We start from the raw sequence: 17,359 nt of genomic DNA on the forward strand, positions 1-17,359 counted from the left end.
GCTTCTCCCCCTTTCTTTTTCAAGATTCGAATTGGATAGCTCTCCCCTCAATTCTAGGCAAAGGCCTTGTTTAGTTGCAGGTCGTAAAGTTTTTAAAAGAGTATCTTTCTATATTTAAAATACTAAACATAGACCAATCACAAAATAAATTACAGAATTCGTCTGTAAATCGCAAGATGAATCTAATGAGACTAATTAATCTATCATTAGAGGTTGGCACTGTAGCATTACTGTAGTAATTTAACGTCTAATTACGGCCTAATTAGGTTCATTAGATTCGTCTCGCAATTTACAGATAAACTATGCAATGCGTTTTTTATTTTGCCTAGATTTAAGTTTCCATGTAGGTGCCGAATTTTTTTTTTTTGAAAATTTGAATTTTGCAACTAAACAAGGGGAAAAATCGGGAAACAAAAATCATGCTGCACGTAGAGGCGAGACCTACAGCAACCACCATCAGACTAGAAAAAGAAAAGGCTACTAAAAAAACTAATGAGCCCTGAGCCATGTAGTCTCAAAAGATGAGCACAAGATCCACGGACACGTCCAAACAGCTCCATCTTTTAGAACAAAAAAATTTGTTTCTTTCTTTCTTTTCCTGTTCTTTTTCTAATCCGCGTCGTTTTCTGGGCGGTTGCTTTCTTTGTATGATCCGATAGAACAAGCCGGGGTTAGAAAATGGGGGAAACAGAAACGGACGCGCCTCACCGCCGTTCCCGCGTCGACGCGATCCGGTTGGATCCAGCCAGGTTGAACAACGGACGCGCGCGTCTCTCAAAAGTCAAAACCCGCGGCCGCGATCGCGACGGCGACGGCGAGCTTAACCCAAAGGAAGAACCGGTCCGCGAGGGGCGCGGGCGTGCGATCCCGGCGCGGCGCCGGTCCGGCGAGAGGCGCCGGCCGCCGGGCCGGGGGAGCGTCGCGTACCCACGTGTAGAAGGACCGCGACCGCGAGCGAGACGAACCCGGCCGAGCCGTGCAGGCGCGGTGCGTGCCCCGTCTGCTTGGTCCAGGGCTCCAGGCAGGCTCCGGAGTCCTGACGGCGAACCAGTATATGTGGAAAGGGGAGAGGAGGGCTACGCTACGCGAGAGAGAGAGGGAAAAGGTGGCCGAGGGGCAGACCGGGCAAAGGGAAAAGCGGGGGGCTCCACGTTTTCCCGAAAAAAGGCTGGTGCCCCTGCCGCTTGCCGTATGGATTGGCATCTTGCAGAGGGGCCGGCGCCCGGCGGGGAGGGGCAGCCCCGGCGGCCACGGCCAGGCGCCCAGGCCAATGGAGGCGCGTCGCCTTTTTGGCCTCCTCCTCCTCCCGTCTCTGCCCCACGGCCGAAAAGCCAGCTCCCTTTCCCCAGCCGCGGCCGCGGCCGGCGCGCCTGGGGCCCTCCTCGGCCGGTCGGCCCATGCCCCGCCGCCGCGTTCCGGCTCCGAGCTTGTGATGCCGTGACGGTGGCCCATGATGGGGCGGCTGGCTCCCGGCCCGGCTTGGCGTCACCGGCGGCGGTTCGGCACCACCATTGCGTCCACTTGCTGCTGCTGCTTCCGCCTCGTGCCGTGAGCTCGGTCAATGTCTTTTGCTCGTCGTGGTGCGCAAAAGGTCGTGGTCGTGGTCGTGGTCGTGGTCGTGGTGCACCTACATGGTCGTGGGTACGTTTGTGGAGGGGCTGTCACTGCCTTTGGGGTACGATTGGCTTGGATAGAACTTTTGCTTCGCTTCCGTGCGTGTAGATGCACGGAATATAAGGATGATGCGACCGACTGGGGTCCGATTTCAGCCCATCGATTTCGAGCGATTAAGCTTTATAAATTAGCTTATCCTACTATAAGAATATTTGGTATTTTTCATAATTGTTGGTTAGTATTTTTGTACTCAATAAAGTCGGATAACTTTTAATAGTAGTCCGCTTTGGTGAATTTTAGTTTTAAGATCTTAAATGCTACTCCCTCCGTTCCAAATTATAAGTCATTTCAAAAATCTTGGAGAGTCAAAGTTTTTAAAATTTGACCAAATTTATATAACAAAATAATAACATTTATGATACCAATTAAGTATTATTAGATTCTTTATTAGCTATATTTTCATAGTATACCTATTTGATGTCATAATTTTTTGTGTTTCTCTCTATAATTTTGGTCAAATTTTGAGATGGCTTGACTCTCCAAGATTCTTGGAATGATTTATAATTTGGGACGGAGAGAGTACATATGTGTTGTTATACAAAATGGGCTCATCTCCACTCTTTGTATCCTTATAAAAAGTTTCATGAATTTTAGAGATGATTTTGTTTTAGTTTAGAAAAGAGAGAGGAGAACCCACACGTTATGGTTAGTCTTAGTTAGCTGACGGAACATACGGAGGTGTCAAATAAGCAATGAAAGTTTAACTTAGTGTCAAATAGGAAAGCTAAAAATTTTTAATGTCAAATTAGTAATTCTCAACTTTACTGGTACCCAATAAGAAATCTTCTCTAATTTTCTTATGCAACTAATGTGCAGGAGGCGAGAGAAATGTAAATTTTGCGGCTTGGAAACCAAGGAAAATGCAGATAGCACACATTCAATTCTTCTCTTATTTTTCTTCCGGTGCAATATAAATCCGGTGCGTTTGGAGCAAAAAAGACCAACAAGATGTTGAAGTCAGTTCAAATTTGTTTTTTTTGAAAGAAAAAGTCAGTTCAAATTTGTCACCAAATTCTCTCCTCGCCATGCAGCAAGCAGCAGTATGCACGATGCCTGCGTGCGCATCACAGCTCTCGCGCTTGGACGCTTGCCTTTTTGTGACTGGCCGGTCGCCTGGTCCCATCTGCCGCCGTGGATGCTTAACCACGGTGATCGCTGATTTCTTCTTGCACCATGAGTCAGTCGAACACCATCCCAGGTAACCTGACCAACCCGAGCTCCCCCTTCTCCAGTCTCCTCACCCTTCTGCGCTCGTCTTTTTAGCACACAGTTCTTGCGCCCCGGAAATAGTAACCGGAAAGAGCGAAGAAAAAACCCCTCACTCCACTCCAGACTCTCCAGTACACACTCACGCACACAGAGAGAGCAAGGCGATCATGAGAAACCTCAGGAACATCCCAAGTAGCTCTCAGTCGTACTAGGAGGCGCTTGGATCGGAGCTGGGGAAGAAGACAAGGCAACCGTGGTGATGGTCCTGGGTGGTGGCCACAGCAAGACGGACGAGAACCATCACCGGAGGCGCCACCACCGCCTCTCCCCGTCACCCTTTCCCCGACTGCCCCTCCCCTGATCGAAAACCCTCTGTGATCCTTCCTTCCCCTTGGCTCGGGATCAGACCAGCCTTCTTTTCTTGGAATCTCTGAGGATTTCGCGTGAAGTCGAGCGACTCGGCATGAAGAGACCGAGCGGCTCCGTGTCCGGCGGCAGCGGCGGCGGCGGCAGTCCCGGCCTCCTTCCGGTTGTTCACAGTGGTAGGTTCTGCTGATCTCTTCCATGGCGATTCTGTGCTGTGTTCTGTTTCGGCGTCTTCGGACGGTTTCGCTGATGTGGGGTTTGTTTGGAAAGATGACGGCTTTGGCGGCGTCGGGGTGGAGGAGGCCGACGAGGACATGGTGCTGTGCGGCGGCGGCGGCGGGGGTGGGGGCGGGGAGAAGAAGCGGCGGCTGAGCACGGATCAGGTGCGCGCGCTGGAGCGGAGCTTCGAGACGGAGAACAAGCTGGAGCCGGAGCGGAAGGCGCGGCTGGCGCTGGACCTCGGCCTGCAGCCGCGCCAGGTCGCCGTCTGGTTCCAGAACCGCCGCGCGCGCTGGAAGACCAAGCAGCTGGAGCGCGACTACGCCGCGCTGCGCCACTCCTACGACGCGCTCCGCGCCGACCACGACGCCCTCCGGCGCGACAAGGACACGCTCCTCGCGGAGGTACGTACGCCGCCGGCGCGCCGCCGCCTGAATCCTAACTCCTCACGTGCACAGCGGCAGGAGAGGGGGAGAAATGCCAAAATTTTGCAGCGTTTTTAATGTGCCGTTCGCCCGTTCCCGTTGGTGGTGGTCGTGGCAGATCAAGGAGCTGAAGGCGAAGCTGGGCGACGAGGACGCGGCGGCGAGCTTCTCGTCCGTGAAGGAGGAGCCGGCGGCGTCCGGCGTCGAGCCCCCCGCCGCGGCGGCGCAGGGCTCGTCCGACAGCGACTCGAGCGGGGTGGTGAACGACGCGGAGATGACGGCGGCGCCGGAGAAGGCCAGCGTCCACCCCCCGGCGGCCGCCGCCGCCGCTGCCGGGGCGGAGGCCGAGGCCGTGGTGCCCGGCGCGGCGCTCCACCACGGCGTGGTGTTCTTCCACGGGCACCCGCTGAAGGTGGAGGACGACGAGGCGGCGTTCCTGGGCGACGACGACGCCGCGTGCGGGGGCTTCTTCGCCGACCTGCAGCCGCCGCCGTCGCTGCCGTGGTGGACCGAGCCCACGGAGCACTGGGCCTAGAGCCGAGCCGAGCCAGGCCGGACCGGGCCGGTCCAGGCCATCGCAAGCGGTTGGGTTGGAATAAAGAACTCGTCAGGGAAGCGGGGGCGTTTCTGCAAGTTTTGTAAAATGGAAGTGTACCTAGTCCCTTTTTGTCATTCCTCCCCCGTCGCGCTGCAGCCGGGCAGCGTCACTGCCGCTGTAGCCACAGCCTACGAGTCCCAGTTCCAGGCTTGCCTCCCGCGGTGAAACGAGACGGGGCAAAGGGGGAGCTGGAATTACCGGGAAGTGCACGGGTGTTTACGCAAAACGGCACGTAGACGATGTGAGGTGGGCGGGTAGGGACGGGGTCGACAGCGACAGTGGCCACGAGTAGTGAGGGGGAAGGAGCCAGGCGAGTAGAGGCGAGCGCGGGGGCAGCGCTGGCGGAACAGCGTCGCTGTCGGTGGGCCCGGCACCACGTGAAAAGCCAGGCTTGTCACTGACAGCGATTCCGGGCGCCCCACAGGCCTTGCCGCCCTGGTCCCCCCTCCCCCGTGGCCGCACAGCAATTCCCTCCTCTCCTCCCCCCCCTCAGGAAAGATGCGCACGGCAATTTCACTCCCAATTCTAGGGATGGAAACGGTAAAAAAATAAAAAAATAGATATTCGAAAATATTCGAGATATTCGAATTCGTATCCGTGCGAATTCGATCTGTTTCCATCCTAAGGGATGGAAATTAGAAAGAAACACAAATATGATTATCCGAAATATCCGAATTCGTATCCGTACGACTCCGTTTCCATTCTTACCCGATTCCCTCCCCTCCAACGCGAATAGGAAAAAGGTGCGCGTGGCCTTTTGAAGCTCAATTCCGGGGAACCAGCCAACCCAGGGCAAATCCAAGCAACCTTCGTGACGGAATCATTCGCTCGATCGAATTCCGGGCGGAATTTCGGAAACAGCCGCGAGAAGATTTGCAGGGAGGGGCGCCACGAAAAGCTGGTGCGTGCGTGAAGGGGTGCGTACGGCATGTCCTGCTGTTCATCGGACGCCGCCGCGCCATTTGGTGGCTCCGAGCGGCGACCCTGGGCGGTCGGAGCGGTCGCCGGCAGCCGGGTAAAAAAAGACCTGCGCCCCGGCGGCGTCTCCCCGCCCGCTGCCGCTAGAATATTTTGCTCGGCCTCGCTCCAAGAGGCGTGGCGTGGGTGCGCTCGCGCTCGGGCTCCCCCCGCTTTATCCGATCCCTTTGGGCTCGGCGTCGTGCCCCAAGGCGAGCTGCTTGTTTCACGTGAAAATTCGAAACAAAACCCCTGTGACTGTGATTCATCCGGATGACCGGATGTGGATCAGGTCAGATCAGACAAAAAAAGGCCACGGGGCTGCCCCCCCCCCCCCCCCCGTCCCGTTACCGGCATGAGCGATATGCAAACGGGCCCGCACGCCACGAGCACGGACTGATCGCCGTTTGACCCTTTTTTTTTCCCGTCCACCTCTTCTTTCCATCCAGTTCCGATTGCTGTCGTGGAGCAACTTGGCCCGGCATATGTTGCCGTTGGAGAGCGACGCGGGGGTGGAGGGCGACGGCGGCGTCGCGCGCACGGGCTGGACAGGAGCGTGATTTGCCGCCGCCCGAAGCGAAGGGTGGTGACGTGCGCGCGCCAAGATGACCGCCCGGGACGAAACGTGGGCGTTGGATGGGATGGGTCATGGGTGCCGGCCCGACCTGCGAGCGACAGGGTCGTTGGTAGGGAGGAGGTGTGTGTACATGTAGGTTTGGGCAGGCGGAGGGATGGAGCTCGTGGATGTTACGGTGCTCTTTTTGTTTGTTTTATTATCCAGCAGAAACCTGCTTGTTAACTTTTTTTTCTCTCTTTTGGGCAGGATCTATCTTTGTCGATGAATTCAAGAGAAATTCAGAAGTATGCTTCTCAATTTTGAATTCGTGTACGCCTTTGAACGTTTCCAAGAAATTTCCCTTGTAAACGGAAAAGTAGGAAAAAGAACATAAAAGTGGGAGGCAACATGAGCCTAGAGGTTCTATGTGGAAATGTCTATAGGCTAACAACCAGTCCAATCTTAAAAGTTCATTGGGCTCGTAGCAAAAGGATACGGGCTGACTTAGTTTCCTTTCATTTTAGGCCCAGTTCTCTCAAAAGCATATGCCCCGAAAAAGAGAATCAGGAATCACAATTTGGATTACCATGTTCTTTTCTCGATAACGCAGACAAACATCCGGCCTCTGTTGACACATGAAGATGAAGGATGTAAGTATGGCGCAATTTGAAGTGCAAAACATATGAAGAAATGTTGCAACGAATTTTTTTTTCTTGAACGAACGGGCACAAGATTATGCATGTTTCACCCGCAAAAGAAAAAGATTATGCTTGTTTCATTGATAAAGGAGGAAGATTATCACAATCCGGCTAAGCCGATAAAAGAGTGAGTAAACAATTAATCCTGAGGGAGGCCGTGTGATTGTTCTTGTAGAAATAGTTGCTTTGCTACAAGAAGAGCATCGTCTTTTCAAAAAACAAGAAGAGCAGCTCTCTTTTTCAGAAAAGAACAACCCCGTAGTGACAAAACATGGCAATGCCTCTGCAAAAGAAAAAAAAACTGAAACAGGTTGATCATATTCTCTAATGTGATTCAAAGATCGTAAATTCGTAATGCAATAAAGCTTAACTGGATGTCCGTCAAACAGAAGAATCTCTTGTAGTACTCGTGACGCGCCATTAACAAAGAAAAAAACCATTTTATTTCCTTGAATAATCCACTCTGGGCGTGTTTAGTTCGCAAAATTTTTTAGATTCGGCTACTGTGGCACTTTCATTTTTATTTGATAATTAGTGTCCAATCATGAACTAATTAGACTCAAAAGATCCATCTCATCATTTGCAACTAAACTATGCATTTGGTTATTTTTTAAAACTATATTTAATACTTCATGCATGTGTCTAAAAATTCGATGTGACCGGAAATCTTGAAATTTTTTGGGAACTAAACATGGCCTCTGTTGTTCAGACAACTGTAAACCTTGAGTCATTTTGCTATCCCAAACACTTTAGTACTGGAGACTTCATAGTTACTTCATCTCCTGATCCGTTTTGTATAATTTGCTTCACTAACATGGACATGACTTTGCCTACATGAACTGCACACATGACAAACAGCACCTCTACAGAACCTGTTCAACTCATGACAATAACATCACAATAACTAAACAAGGTTTGCAAATTGTATGCTACACCTACACCTGTATTTGCAGCCATGTGCTAGAGGATTGGAAGCAGGGCCACTATTCTCGGCTTCACTTCTTCCATGTCCTAGAGAAAGAAATTGAGGCCGGGATCGTATGCATTTTGGCCCGCACACACTATTCATAGCATTCCCCAAATTTCCTTTGCGCCTTGTCTGGCCCAGAGCGTCGGAGCACTTCCCCTGGAATTCGCCACGCGAGAAGCATCCCCGTCGGTGACGGTGAAGCAAGATCCCTGCACGTCCCTGGCATTGCCTTCCCTGTTCTTCCTTCTCTTCGTCCCGGCCGTTCTCGTGCCCTCTGCGTCCGCCGCCGGTCGATCGCCGCCGGTCGATCGCCGCCGCTTCATGCCGCATGCCGCCACCGACGCAGCCGCCGCCGTCGTCCCCGGACGACCCGGAGCCCTCGGTGGCGCGGGAGATGGACGACGAGGACCTCGTGGAGGAGCTCCTGGTCACCGTCAACTCGGCCCGGGCCTTCGCCGAGTTCCGCCGCGCGCAGCGCAAGGAGTGCGCCAACCTCCTGCGCTGGCTGCAGCTCGTCCTCCCGCTCCTCGAGGAGCTCCGCGACGCCGCGCCCCGGCTCACCGACGACGCGTACCGCCGGCTCGTCCTGCTCGGCCGCGCGCTCGCCGCGGCGCGGCGCCTCCTCCGCTCCTGCCACGACGGCAGCAAGATCTACCTGGTTCGATCGCGCTCCATTCCTCTGCCGGCCCCACCTCATCATCAACCTTGCGTTGCGTGTTCTTTGCCCTGACCGATCGTCCGCTGATTTCAGGCGCTTGAGAGCGAGACCGTGCTGGCGAAGTTCCGCAGCGTGTACGAGAAGATGCACAGCGCGCTGGACGGGATGCCGTACGCCGAGCTCGCCATCTCCGACGAGGTCAAGGAGCAAGTAAGCCGCCGGATCACGGGATTGCACCTGCACGTTTCCTGGTCCATGTGCTGACATCGAATGTTTCCGCCATTTTCAGGTCGAGCTGATGAACGCGCAGCTGATGAGGTGCAAGAAGCGAACGGACACGCAGGACATGGAGCTGTCGATGGACATCATGGTGATCCTCCAGAACAAGGAGGACGAGAGGAACGCCGACAGGGCGATCCTGGAGAGGCTGGCCAAGAAGCTGGAGCTGCAGACGCTGGCGGAGCTGAGGGCGGAGACCAAGGCCATAAAGAAGATCATCAACGAGCGGAACGGGCAGCAAGGGGACAGCACCAAGCAGATCATCGACCTGCTCAACAAGTTCAAGGAGATCGCCGGCGTCGACGAGAAGAACGTCCTGGGCGACGTCTCCATGCCCAGGAGCTTGGACAAGTGCCCCTCCCTGATGATCCCGAACGACTTCCTCTGCCCAATAACGCTGGAGATCATGACCGATCCTGTCATCGTCGCCAGCGGACAGGTGACTTTAATTTACATCCTGATGAAATTCAATTCCCCACGTACAATCTTAAATAGGCGAGGAATTTATAGTTGAATTTTCCAGACGTACGAAAGAAGAAGCATTCAGAAGTGGCTGGACAGTGGAGAGAGGACGTGCCCGAAGACACGGCAGCCACTGGCTCACCTGTCGTTGGCGCCCAACTACGCTCTAAAGAACCTGATCCTGCAGTGGTGCGAGAAGAACATGGTGGAGCTGCAGAAGAGGGAGCCGGAGCCGGCCGCCGAGCAGGACGACAAGCGGAAGGAGGACATCCCGTCGCTGGTGGAAGGCCTGTCGTCCCTCCACCCCGACGTGCAGCGGAAGGCGGTGAAGAAGATCCGGATGCTCTCCAAGGAGAGCCCCGAGAACCGGCAGCTCATCGCCGACAACGGCGGCATCCCCGCCCTGATCGGCCTGCTGGCCTGCCCCGACAAGAAGGTGCAGGAGAACACGGTGACCTCGCTGCTGAACCTGTCCATCGACGACAAGAACAAGGTCCTCATCACCAGGGGCGGCGCCATCCCGCTCGTCATCGAGATTCTCCGGAACGGCACCCCGGAGGCGCAGGAGAACTCCGCAGCGACGCTCTTCAGCCTGTCGATGCTCGACGAGAACAAGGCGGCGATCGGGAGCCTGGGCGGGCTGGCCCCGCTGGTGGAGCTCCTCCGGAGCGGCAGCGCGCGGGGCAAGAAGGACGCCGCCACGGCCATCTTCAACCTGGTGCTGACCCCGCAGAACAGGGCCCGGGCCACCCAGGCGGGCATCGTGCCGGCGCTGCTCAGGGTGATGGACGACAAGGGGCTCGGCATGGTGGACGAGGCGCTGTCCATCTTCCTGCTGCTGTCGTCCCACGCCGCGTGCCGCGCCGAGATCGGGACGACGGCGTTCGTGGAGAAGCTCGTGCGGCTGATCAAGGACGGCACGCCCAAGAACAAGGAGTGCGCGCTGTCCGTGCTGCTGGAGCTGGGCACCAACAGCAAGCCGCTCCTGGTGCACGGGCTCAGGTTCGGCCTCCACGAGGACCTCTCCAAGATCGCCAAGAACGGAACCAGCAGAGCGCAGAGGAAGGCCAACTCGCTCATTCAGCTGGCGCGCAAGTGCTAACTGGTTGTGTTGGAGGCTGGAGGCGCACAATGTATTTGTAATCCATTGGGGGGGGGGGGGGGGGGGGGGGCATAGAGTTTCTTTTGTGCATCTCGTATTCACGGCCAACAAACAGATTTCTCGTGTTTTGCTAGGGTGGAAGGAATTGGCTAACTTTGAATTTTGTGTGTTACATAGAGCAATATTTTGAATTTCGAAACGGTTGGAATTTTGAAACATAGAGGTGATGAGGAGGTCACACATAGCCAAACCCAAACACACGCAACACCCAGCCTTTTATGAATGCAAAGCACACCAACTGTCGAATTCATTTTTTTGAAAAACAAATTTTAAGAGCTGGACTCCTTTCGGTTTTGTTTCGACTTATTTCGCCTTAGAGCGTGGTATATATAACTTGTAGAGCCTTATGTGCAAAATGTCATCTCACACCGACATGTGAGCTCCTGTTTTGGATCTACAAGTCGGTGAGTCAATTGCTATTTAGACCTGATCACGGGCCACCCGACCCGATAAACCCGACCCAACCCATCCAAAAAAAACCTAACCCGACCCGACCCGATCAAGTGATGGGTCGGGTATAGACCGAAATATTTGACCCAAAACTAAAAAAATCAGATTCAATCTGAAAATTATACACAAAATTGCAGGCCAATCCGACCCAATCCGAACCCGACCCAACCCGATTATGTCATGGACCGGGCATGCGCCAATATTTTTTGACTCAAAATTCGAAGTGACCCAACCCGATTCACAAATGATTAGGTCTACTGTTATTATCTGGGCTGTTTTTTTCTAGCTTCAACCATCATCTGTCAAGCTCGAAGTGGCCTCGGCGATACCCATGCTGTCCCGATGCGCCCGCTCCCCAGCCCCGCCACGCTCGCCGCCCGCCGCCTCCTCCGTGACAACCAGCGCATCAGCGAGCTCGCCCGCGCCGGCAACCTTGCCGCGGCGCGCCGGGTGTTCGATGCGATGCCGCGGCGCGACGTCGTCTCCTGGAACGCGCTCCTCACCGCGCTCTGGCGCGGCGGGCGAGACCACCTGCCCGCCGCGCGCCGCCTCTTCGACGCCATGCCCGCCCGCAACGTCATCTCCTGGAACTCGATCGTCGCGGGGTGCCTCGCGCACGGTGACCTGGCCGCGGCCTCCGCCTACTTTGCGCGCGCCCCGGTGCGGAACGTGGCCACGTGGAACGCCATGCTCGCGGGGCTCGTCCGGCTCGGCCGCCTGGAGGACGCGGAGAGCCTGTTCGGTGAAATGCCCGCACGGAACGTGGTGTCGTACACAACCATGGTGGACGCTCTCGCCCGGCGCGGGGAGGTGGCGAGGGCGCGGGACGTGTTTGACTCAATGCCCGAGAGGAACCTCGTGTCGTGGGCAGCGATGATCAGTGGCTACGTTGAGAACGGCATGTTCACCGAGGCAAGGGAACTGTTTGAGGCTATGCCGGATAAGAATGTTGTGGCGTGCACTGCGATGATCACTGGGTACTGCAAAGAGGGGGATGTGGAGAGCGCAAGGAGGCTGTTTGATGGGGTTCTTGTTAAGGATGTCATATCCTGGAATGCTATGATCTCAGGTAATTTATACAGGCTAGAGTCCTTTCTTATGCTTCCATTTTGCTAGTATAATATGATCGAAGGACTACTAATTGTGAAATAGCTTAGATATGCCAATTGAGCAGTGTAACTTACCTGAATGATGCAGCCATGGTAGCCTTCTATATCAAGCTCTATATGGGGCTGTGCATCCCTCTCCCTCAGCTATTCAGTGACTTTGTCAGTTGCGAATCTGCATCTGTATATCTATTGTTTTGAGTTGTTTCAAAGAAATGATAATAGTTGGTGCTATTTGATAGCTGCGACAAATTCTCTTAATAAGGTGCAAATAAAAGGAATAAAGTTTTGTTTTTGTGATACAAAATTTATGTCACCCGTGCTAGTGTCAAGCAATAACTTCTCTGGGGAGTCCACAAATGTGTGCTTGACATAATCATTTTCTTGACCACTTCAAAATTTTCAACGATATGAACTCAATGCTTCAATTTTTATTCCTTGTTAACATACCTGATTGCCAACTCTGGAGTGCAGATTGCATGACGAAGTGTGATAGTTCTTTTTGGCTGTTTAATGCTTGAAGCATTGGACTGTAGTGTTTGAAGCTTTCAGCTGCTATGATGTTCTATGTTTAGGAGTTTCTTCTCTTTTCTTAGAAAATTTGTAGGGCCTCTGTGATTTGATTAAGAGACAAATAATTCCTTTAGAAGGCACTCCCTCCAGTTGAAATTATAATGCGTATTCTGTTCCGTTAGGGACTTGGATTGACAGCTACTCCATTGATATGTCATTTATGTGATAATACAAAACCAATTGACAGCTATTCCATTGATATGTCATTTATGTGATACAAAACCATAATCACACTTAAGTATTCTTTCAATACAAATATAGTAACATCAATTTTGTGTAAAAAAACATAAATGTACTTATAGAGTAGTTTTTGGTAAAGCCTTGTCCTAACAAAATGAAATGCGCCTTGTAATTTCAAATGATGGGAGTACTAAACTCCCAGGAAACCTATCCAACCACATGGAGAAAACAGCCCAAAGCAGATCTGCAACATGGTTTGGGAATACTGTGGCTAAACCACAACACAAGCATTAGCTACTGTAGCAGTCTGACAAGACAATTTAAATTGATAAACACAGAACACCAGTGCTGGTCTCAGTTGCCCAATGCCATCCCTGTTTCTCCATGTCTTCCTTAATTGATATAGTCCTGTTATGTATTTTATTTGTTTTGCATAAAGAAGGTAGTTCAGTTATCAAAAAACTGAAGATCATATGCCTAGCCCCTTTTCTTGTTGCTATTGCTGCCACTGAACATGCATTGAGGAAAATTACCACAGTTCACTTTTCCAAATTTCTGCAGGATATGTTCATAATGGATACGGAGAAGAAGCTATGAGACTGCACGTGGTAATGCACAAAGAAGGTGTAAAACCAGATCATGCAACAATTATTGCAGTCCTGACTGCATGTTCTGCTCTTGCTTTGCTCAGACAAGGAAAGTCCGCACATGCTATTGCCATCAAAACATTGTTAGAATCTAGCACCTCTTTTTCTAATGCTTTGATGACAATGTACAGCAGATGTGGCAGTGTGGGTGAATCAGAGTTAGTCTTTGTAAATCTGAAAAGCCAGGACATTGTTTCTTGGAACACAATAATTGCTGCGTATGCGCAACATGGTAAATATCAGAAAGTTATCGCACTATTCCATGAGATGGAAGTCCGTGGGCTCACTCCTGATGACATTACCTTCCTTAGTGTGTTATCAGCATGCGGGCATGTTGGCATGGTGGATGTAAGCTTGAAATTGTTTGATCTGATGTCATCCAAATACGGAATATCTCCAAGAGCTGAACACTATGCTTGTATTGTGGATATACTGAGCCGAGCGGGGCAATTGGAGAAAGCTTGTAATTATATAAAAGAGATGCCATTAGAAGCTGAGAAGAATGTTTGGGGTGCCTTGCTTGGAGCTTGTCAGACACATGGTTATGTGCAGCTGGGCGAACTTGCAGCTAAGATGCTCGTTCAGTCAGACTCCGAAAATTCAGGGCCTTATGTGATGCTTTCAAACATATATGCGGCTGCTGGCATGTGGGGTCAAGTCAATCAAATAAGAGGTCGGATGAAAGAAAGAGGGGTGAAGAAACAACCTGGATACAGTTGGACGGAGATTGCTAATGAAGTTCATATGTTTGTGGGTGGTGATGCATCTCATCCGGAGATGAGCAAGATCATATCTGAGCTGAGAAAAATCAACTTCCATATGAAAATGGTCACCAATGAAACTCATATAATGGCAGAACTGGCATAAGAATGTGGCTGCTACTTCTGATAGTCTCCAAGTTTTTATGCCATTTGAAACACCCACTCTACCCAATCGCTAGTCATGACTCATGAGTTCAAGGATCAGATTTCTACGGAGTAGATTATCCACCTTGGTTACATGTATATCAAGCATGGCTTCTAATCAGACAAGTCTAGTGGGTATCGCAATGATGACAACTAGGTTCTTCACAATAAATAAATGAGGAGGTCGTGGCAACTTGATGGTTGGAAGTACAAATTACAAGGAACATATGAACAATTTTTTTCAGGTAGTAATAATCATGTTAATTTATGTTGGTCTTGGAAGTACTATTGTTTTACAAAATAAAATATAGATCCAATTTTCTTATTGCAGGCTTCCCAGCAATATTTAGTAAGATGGATGGCTAGTTGGATCAATTGATCCAAATTAAGGTAAATATGGTTCTCTGGAAATAGTAATGCCAGTCCTCCACAGAACCCTTGCAGTTTTCCTTAAACACCTTAATGAGATAATGCAATGTTACTTTTGGTCCATTCGACTGACAAGCGCTCTAGTGTTACATACGTAATTAACTTAAAAAAGGTTGATAGCTTGCCAAAGTTCTTTTAATCTTCTTTTTTTCCCTTGAAGATGCAGGAGAGCTGTGTATCTTTATATCAAGAAGAAAAAAGGGTAGAGAACCCTTACAACAGACCCAAGTTCAATATGTGGGTTACTTATGAACATCAAGATACAAAGGGCAATTGCAAGCTATTCCACTTTTCATGTTCTATTCTCTGTACATTAAATCCGTGACACAAAGTAAAACAAAAGGTCACTGCAAATAGCTTTTCATCTCTTGGAGTGAAATCTTTGGCATTCCATATGTCATGAGCTCAAGGGCTTTGAACAAAGAAAATGGAACCTATACTGCTTTCATAAATACTAGATTGCATTTTGAGAGTTGCTTTTCTTCATTATCTCACTAAACTTTCTGAGAATTGTTTTCTTTTTCTGTTTTCCAGGATTCTTGATGTCCTCCAGGCGAGTAGATCTTTGAACATCAAAATACACATCATCTGCTGCCACTGAACTTTCTTTCATGTCACCTCGCTTGGCATCCCGAGGAGATGCTTCTGCTGAGGTTCTGGTCGATTCTGAACTGAACATAGCATCAATCATATCCTTCAACTCTTTAATACTACTCTGTGCTGCTGCCTCACTGATCTTAAGGGATTCATATTCTTGCTTGATACTCTGTAAGGCACTCTCTTTCTCGAAGATGTGTTCATTAAGGCGAGAGTTCTCCATCCTGGCAATCTCCAGTGATTCCCTTGCTACATTAGCTTCACCCACCGCATGCTTCAGCATTTCCCTCAGCCTAGAATTCTCATCTCTGATCACCCTCTGTGATTCAATCAACGTCTCATTCTCTTGCTTTCCTTTACTTAGCTCCTCCTCAAACATCTTGATGCAATCAACGAGTCCCCTCTCTTTCTCTTTTGATGCTGCTGCCAATTCATCTGACTCAACCTTTAGTCGCCCTGCCTCTTCCAGTGCCAACTGGAGCTTGTCTGCTGCATTTTCTAACGAGGCTTTCAAGCTCTCCACTTCAGTCCTCGCGTTATTCAACTCAGATTGTGCCAACAGAAGCTTCCCTTTTGCCTCTCTGGCCTCTGTGCTTTGCTCTTTCAAGGCTATGGCCAGGTCATTCATGGCCTTCTTGCACTTCTCCTCGGATTCCACAGCGAGCTTGAGCTCTCGCTGTAGTGACCATGTCTCCACTTCACCCGGATCAGCAAAGGAGAAGGACATCACACCCCTTCTCCTCAAATTCTTCACTGGCTGCTTACCAGGATTAAAGGCTTCTAAACTTTTGCTGCTGTCTCTTAGTGAAGCTATCTCAAGCTTGGCCTCCTCCAGAGATACCTTGGTCTGCTCAAGCTGCTTTGTTTGGGCCTCCAAAGACAGTAGCATCTTCTTCTCTGAATCTCTTGCAGCCTCCAGTTCACCTTCCAACTGCTGTAATCTGTCTGCAAGGTCCAACTGCCCTTCGGACCCATTGCTTTTCAACTTTTTGTTCCTATTCGTGTTCATCTTCCTGAGCTCTTCGATCTCATCTAGGGCACGTGCCTTCTCCTCTTTCTCCTTCCTCAGCTCCTCCTGCAGTCTATTTAGTTGTTTTTGCATGTCCGATTCGTCCAAGAAGCCTGAGTCTGGAACTTTGTTGCCATTGGAAGATGATCTGACGCAGTCAACAGAAACAAAACTCATATCGGTTCATGGATTGATGGCAGGAACCAAAACAAGAAGGGGAGAAAAAGAAAGATCAAGAAGCGATCTCAGTTCATGAAGATCGACTTGCCATGAAACATGATCCCTGGATCCAAGAAAGACTTTGTGAACTAGTAGCAGTACCGTATACATACCTGGACCTGAAAGAAAACATGTTCTCCGATCGAGAATCCTGCGGGCAGGCTTCCCCTCCAGAAAGAACTGCAAGCGGCAACCTGGCTCAGACAATCAACCAACCATACCGCTCGTCGACTCGCGCTGCTCCTATGAAACGAACACCCAACTTTTAAGTCAGATGATCACCGGAAAGTCGATGTATGCAAGACGCGTACAGGAGACCAGGTGTTATCTCGCAGAGAGTTTTCTCTTTTGTTGTCGTCAGAGCAGAGGAGGATGAAGCCAACCCTTATTGGGGAAGGATCGCGGCGGATTGGTGTTGAAACGGTCGCACTCTCCGGAGCCGTCTCGACGGGAGTGAACGCACAGGTACAGATTACAGAGACGGTCCAAGTTTCGTACTATATACCTAGATTTTATTTATTTATATGCTGCGTACCAGTTGGGTTGGGTTGGGTTGTGCTTCTCTGATCTGACTCTCGTCATCAGCTGGGGCCCAGTAGTCAGCCTGTGAGACTATTGCTTGACTCGCCTTTTACGCGGTTCAGGGATGGAACAATCACCCTGTTCGGCTGGTGGATTGAGCCTCCAGCCCTACAGTAACTCTCACACATATTACTCTAGCTCCAGCCTCCGGCCACCAGCCAGATAACAATGTTTTTCTCTCACACTACTCCAGCCTCCAGCTCCAGCCTGCCGAACACGGTGAATAACACCTCCAGGTTTGGATCCTCTGTTCTGTTCATGCGAGCATGCAGCTCGTCTCGTCCTGTCTTGCCCCTTCCTCATGCCGTCCATGCCAATCAGGAAGCACTTGTTTTGGGAGTGTGCTAGTAGCGGGCACGTTTTGCCCATCACGGTATTTAATTGACATCCCGAAAGAGAAGGAAATGCTTGGACTAATGTAATGATGAT

At 50.9% G+C, this 17,359-nt stretch overlaps 4 protein-coding genes across 6 annotated transcripts; 3 read left to right on the forward strand and 1 right to left on the reverse strand.

Moving 5' to 3' along the window:
- Nucleotides 1-2,840: 2,840 nt before the first annotated feature.
- LOC120679429 (homeobox-leucine zipper protein HOX20-like) lies at nucleotides 2,841-4,568 on the forward strand. The gene is made up of 3 exons (XM_039961015.1): nucleotides 2,841-3,425; nucleotides 3,520-3,872; nucleotides 4,012-4,568. Exons 1-3 carry the CDS (start codon nucleotides 3,347-3,349, stop codon nucleotides 4,426-4,428), a joined length of 849 nt encoding a protein of 282 aa, XP_039816949.1. The 5' UTR covers nucleotides 2,841-3,346; the 3' UTR covers nucleotides 4,429-4,568.
- Nucleotides 4,569-7,992: 3,424 nt separating this feature from the next.
- LOC120679483 (U-box domain-containing protein 15-like) lies at nucleotides 7,993-10,184 on the forward strand. The gene is made up of 4 exons (XM_039961088.1): nucleotides 7,993-8,330; nucleotides 8,424-8,540; nucleotides 8,620-9,048; nucleotides 9,133-10,184. Exons 1-4 carry the CDS (start codon nucleotides 8,001-8,003, stop codon nucleotides 10,171-10,173), a joined length of 1,917 nt encoding a protein of 638 aa, XP_039817022.1. The 5' UTR covers nucleotides 7,993-8,000; the 3' UTR covers nucleotides 10,174-10,184.
- A 795-nt stretch (nucleotides 10,185-10,979) lies between these two features.
- LOC120678820 (pentatricopeptide repeat-containing protein At1g09410, mitochondrial-like) lies at nucleotides 10,980-16,897 on the forward strand. Of its 2 annotated transcripts, none has more exons than XM_039960208.1 (4): nucleotides 10,980-11,752; nucleotides 13,104-14,339; nucleotides 14,426-14,484; nucleotides 15,058-16,897. In XM_039960208.1, exons 1-2 carry the CDS (start codon nucleotides 11,026-11,028, stop codon nucleotides 14,054-14,056), a joined length of 1,680 nt encoding a protein of 559 aa, XP_039816142.1. In that variant the 5' UTR covers nucleotides 10,980-11,025; the 3' UTR covers nucleotides 14,057-14,339; nucleotides 14,426-14,484; nucleotides 15,058-16,897. The 2 variants fall into 2 exon arrangements, with proteins under 2 accessions (XP_039816142.1, XP_039816143.1); XM_039960209.1 differs by lacking the exon at nucleotides 15,058-16,897 and adding an exon at nucleotides 14,684-14,824.
- Nucleotides 14,685-16,829, reverse strand: LOC120678821 (WEB family protein At4g27595, chloroplastic-like). 2 transcript variants are annotated; one of them, XM_039960211.1, is made up of 3 exons: nucleotides 16,660-16,829; nucleotides 16,462-16,591; nucleotides 14,685-16,277 (listed from the first exon to the last, which is right to left on the reverse strand). In XM_039960211.1, exons 2-3 carry the CDS (start codon nucleotides 16,479-16,481, stop codon nucleotides 14,978-14,980), a joined length of 1,320 nt encoding a protein of 439 aa, XP_039816145.1. In that variant the 5' UTR covers nucleotides 16,482-16,591; nucleotides 16,660-16,829; the 3' UTR covers nucleotides 14,685-14,977. The 2 variants fall into 2 exon arrangements, with proteins under 2 accessions (XP_039816145.1, XP_039816144.1); XM_039960210.1 differs by having other exon boundaries at nucleotides 16,462-16,704.
- Nucleotides 16,898-17,359: the final 462 nt, after the last annotated feature.

This window comes from Panicum virgatum, chromosome 6N, assembly GCF_016808335.1.
Source record: "Panicum virgatum strain AP13 chromosome 6N, P.virgatum_v5, whole genome shotgun sequence".
NCBI classification, from domain to species: Eukaryota; Viridiplantae; Streptophyta; class Magnoliopsida; order Poales; family Poaceae; genus Panicum; species Panicum virgatum.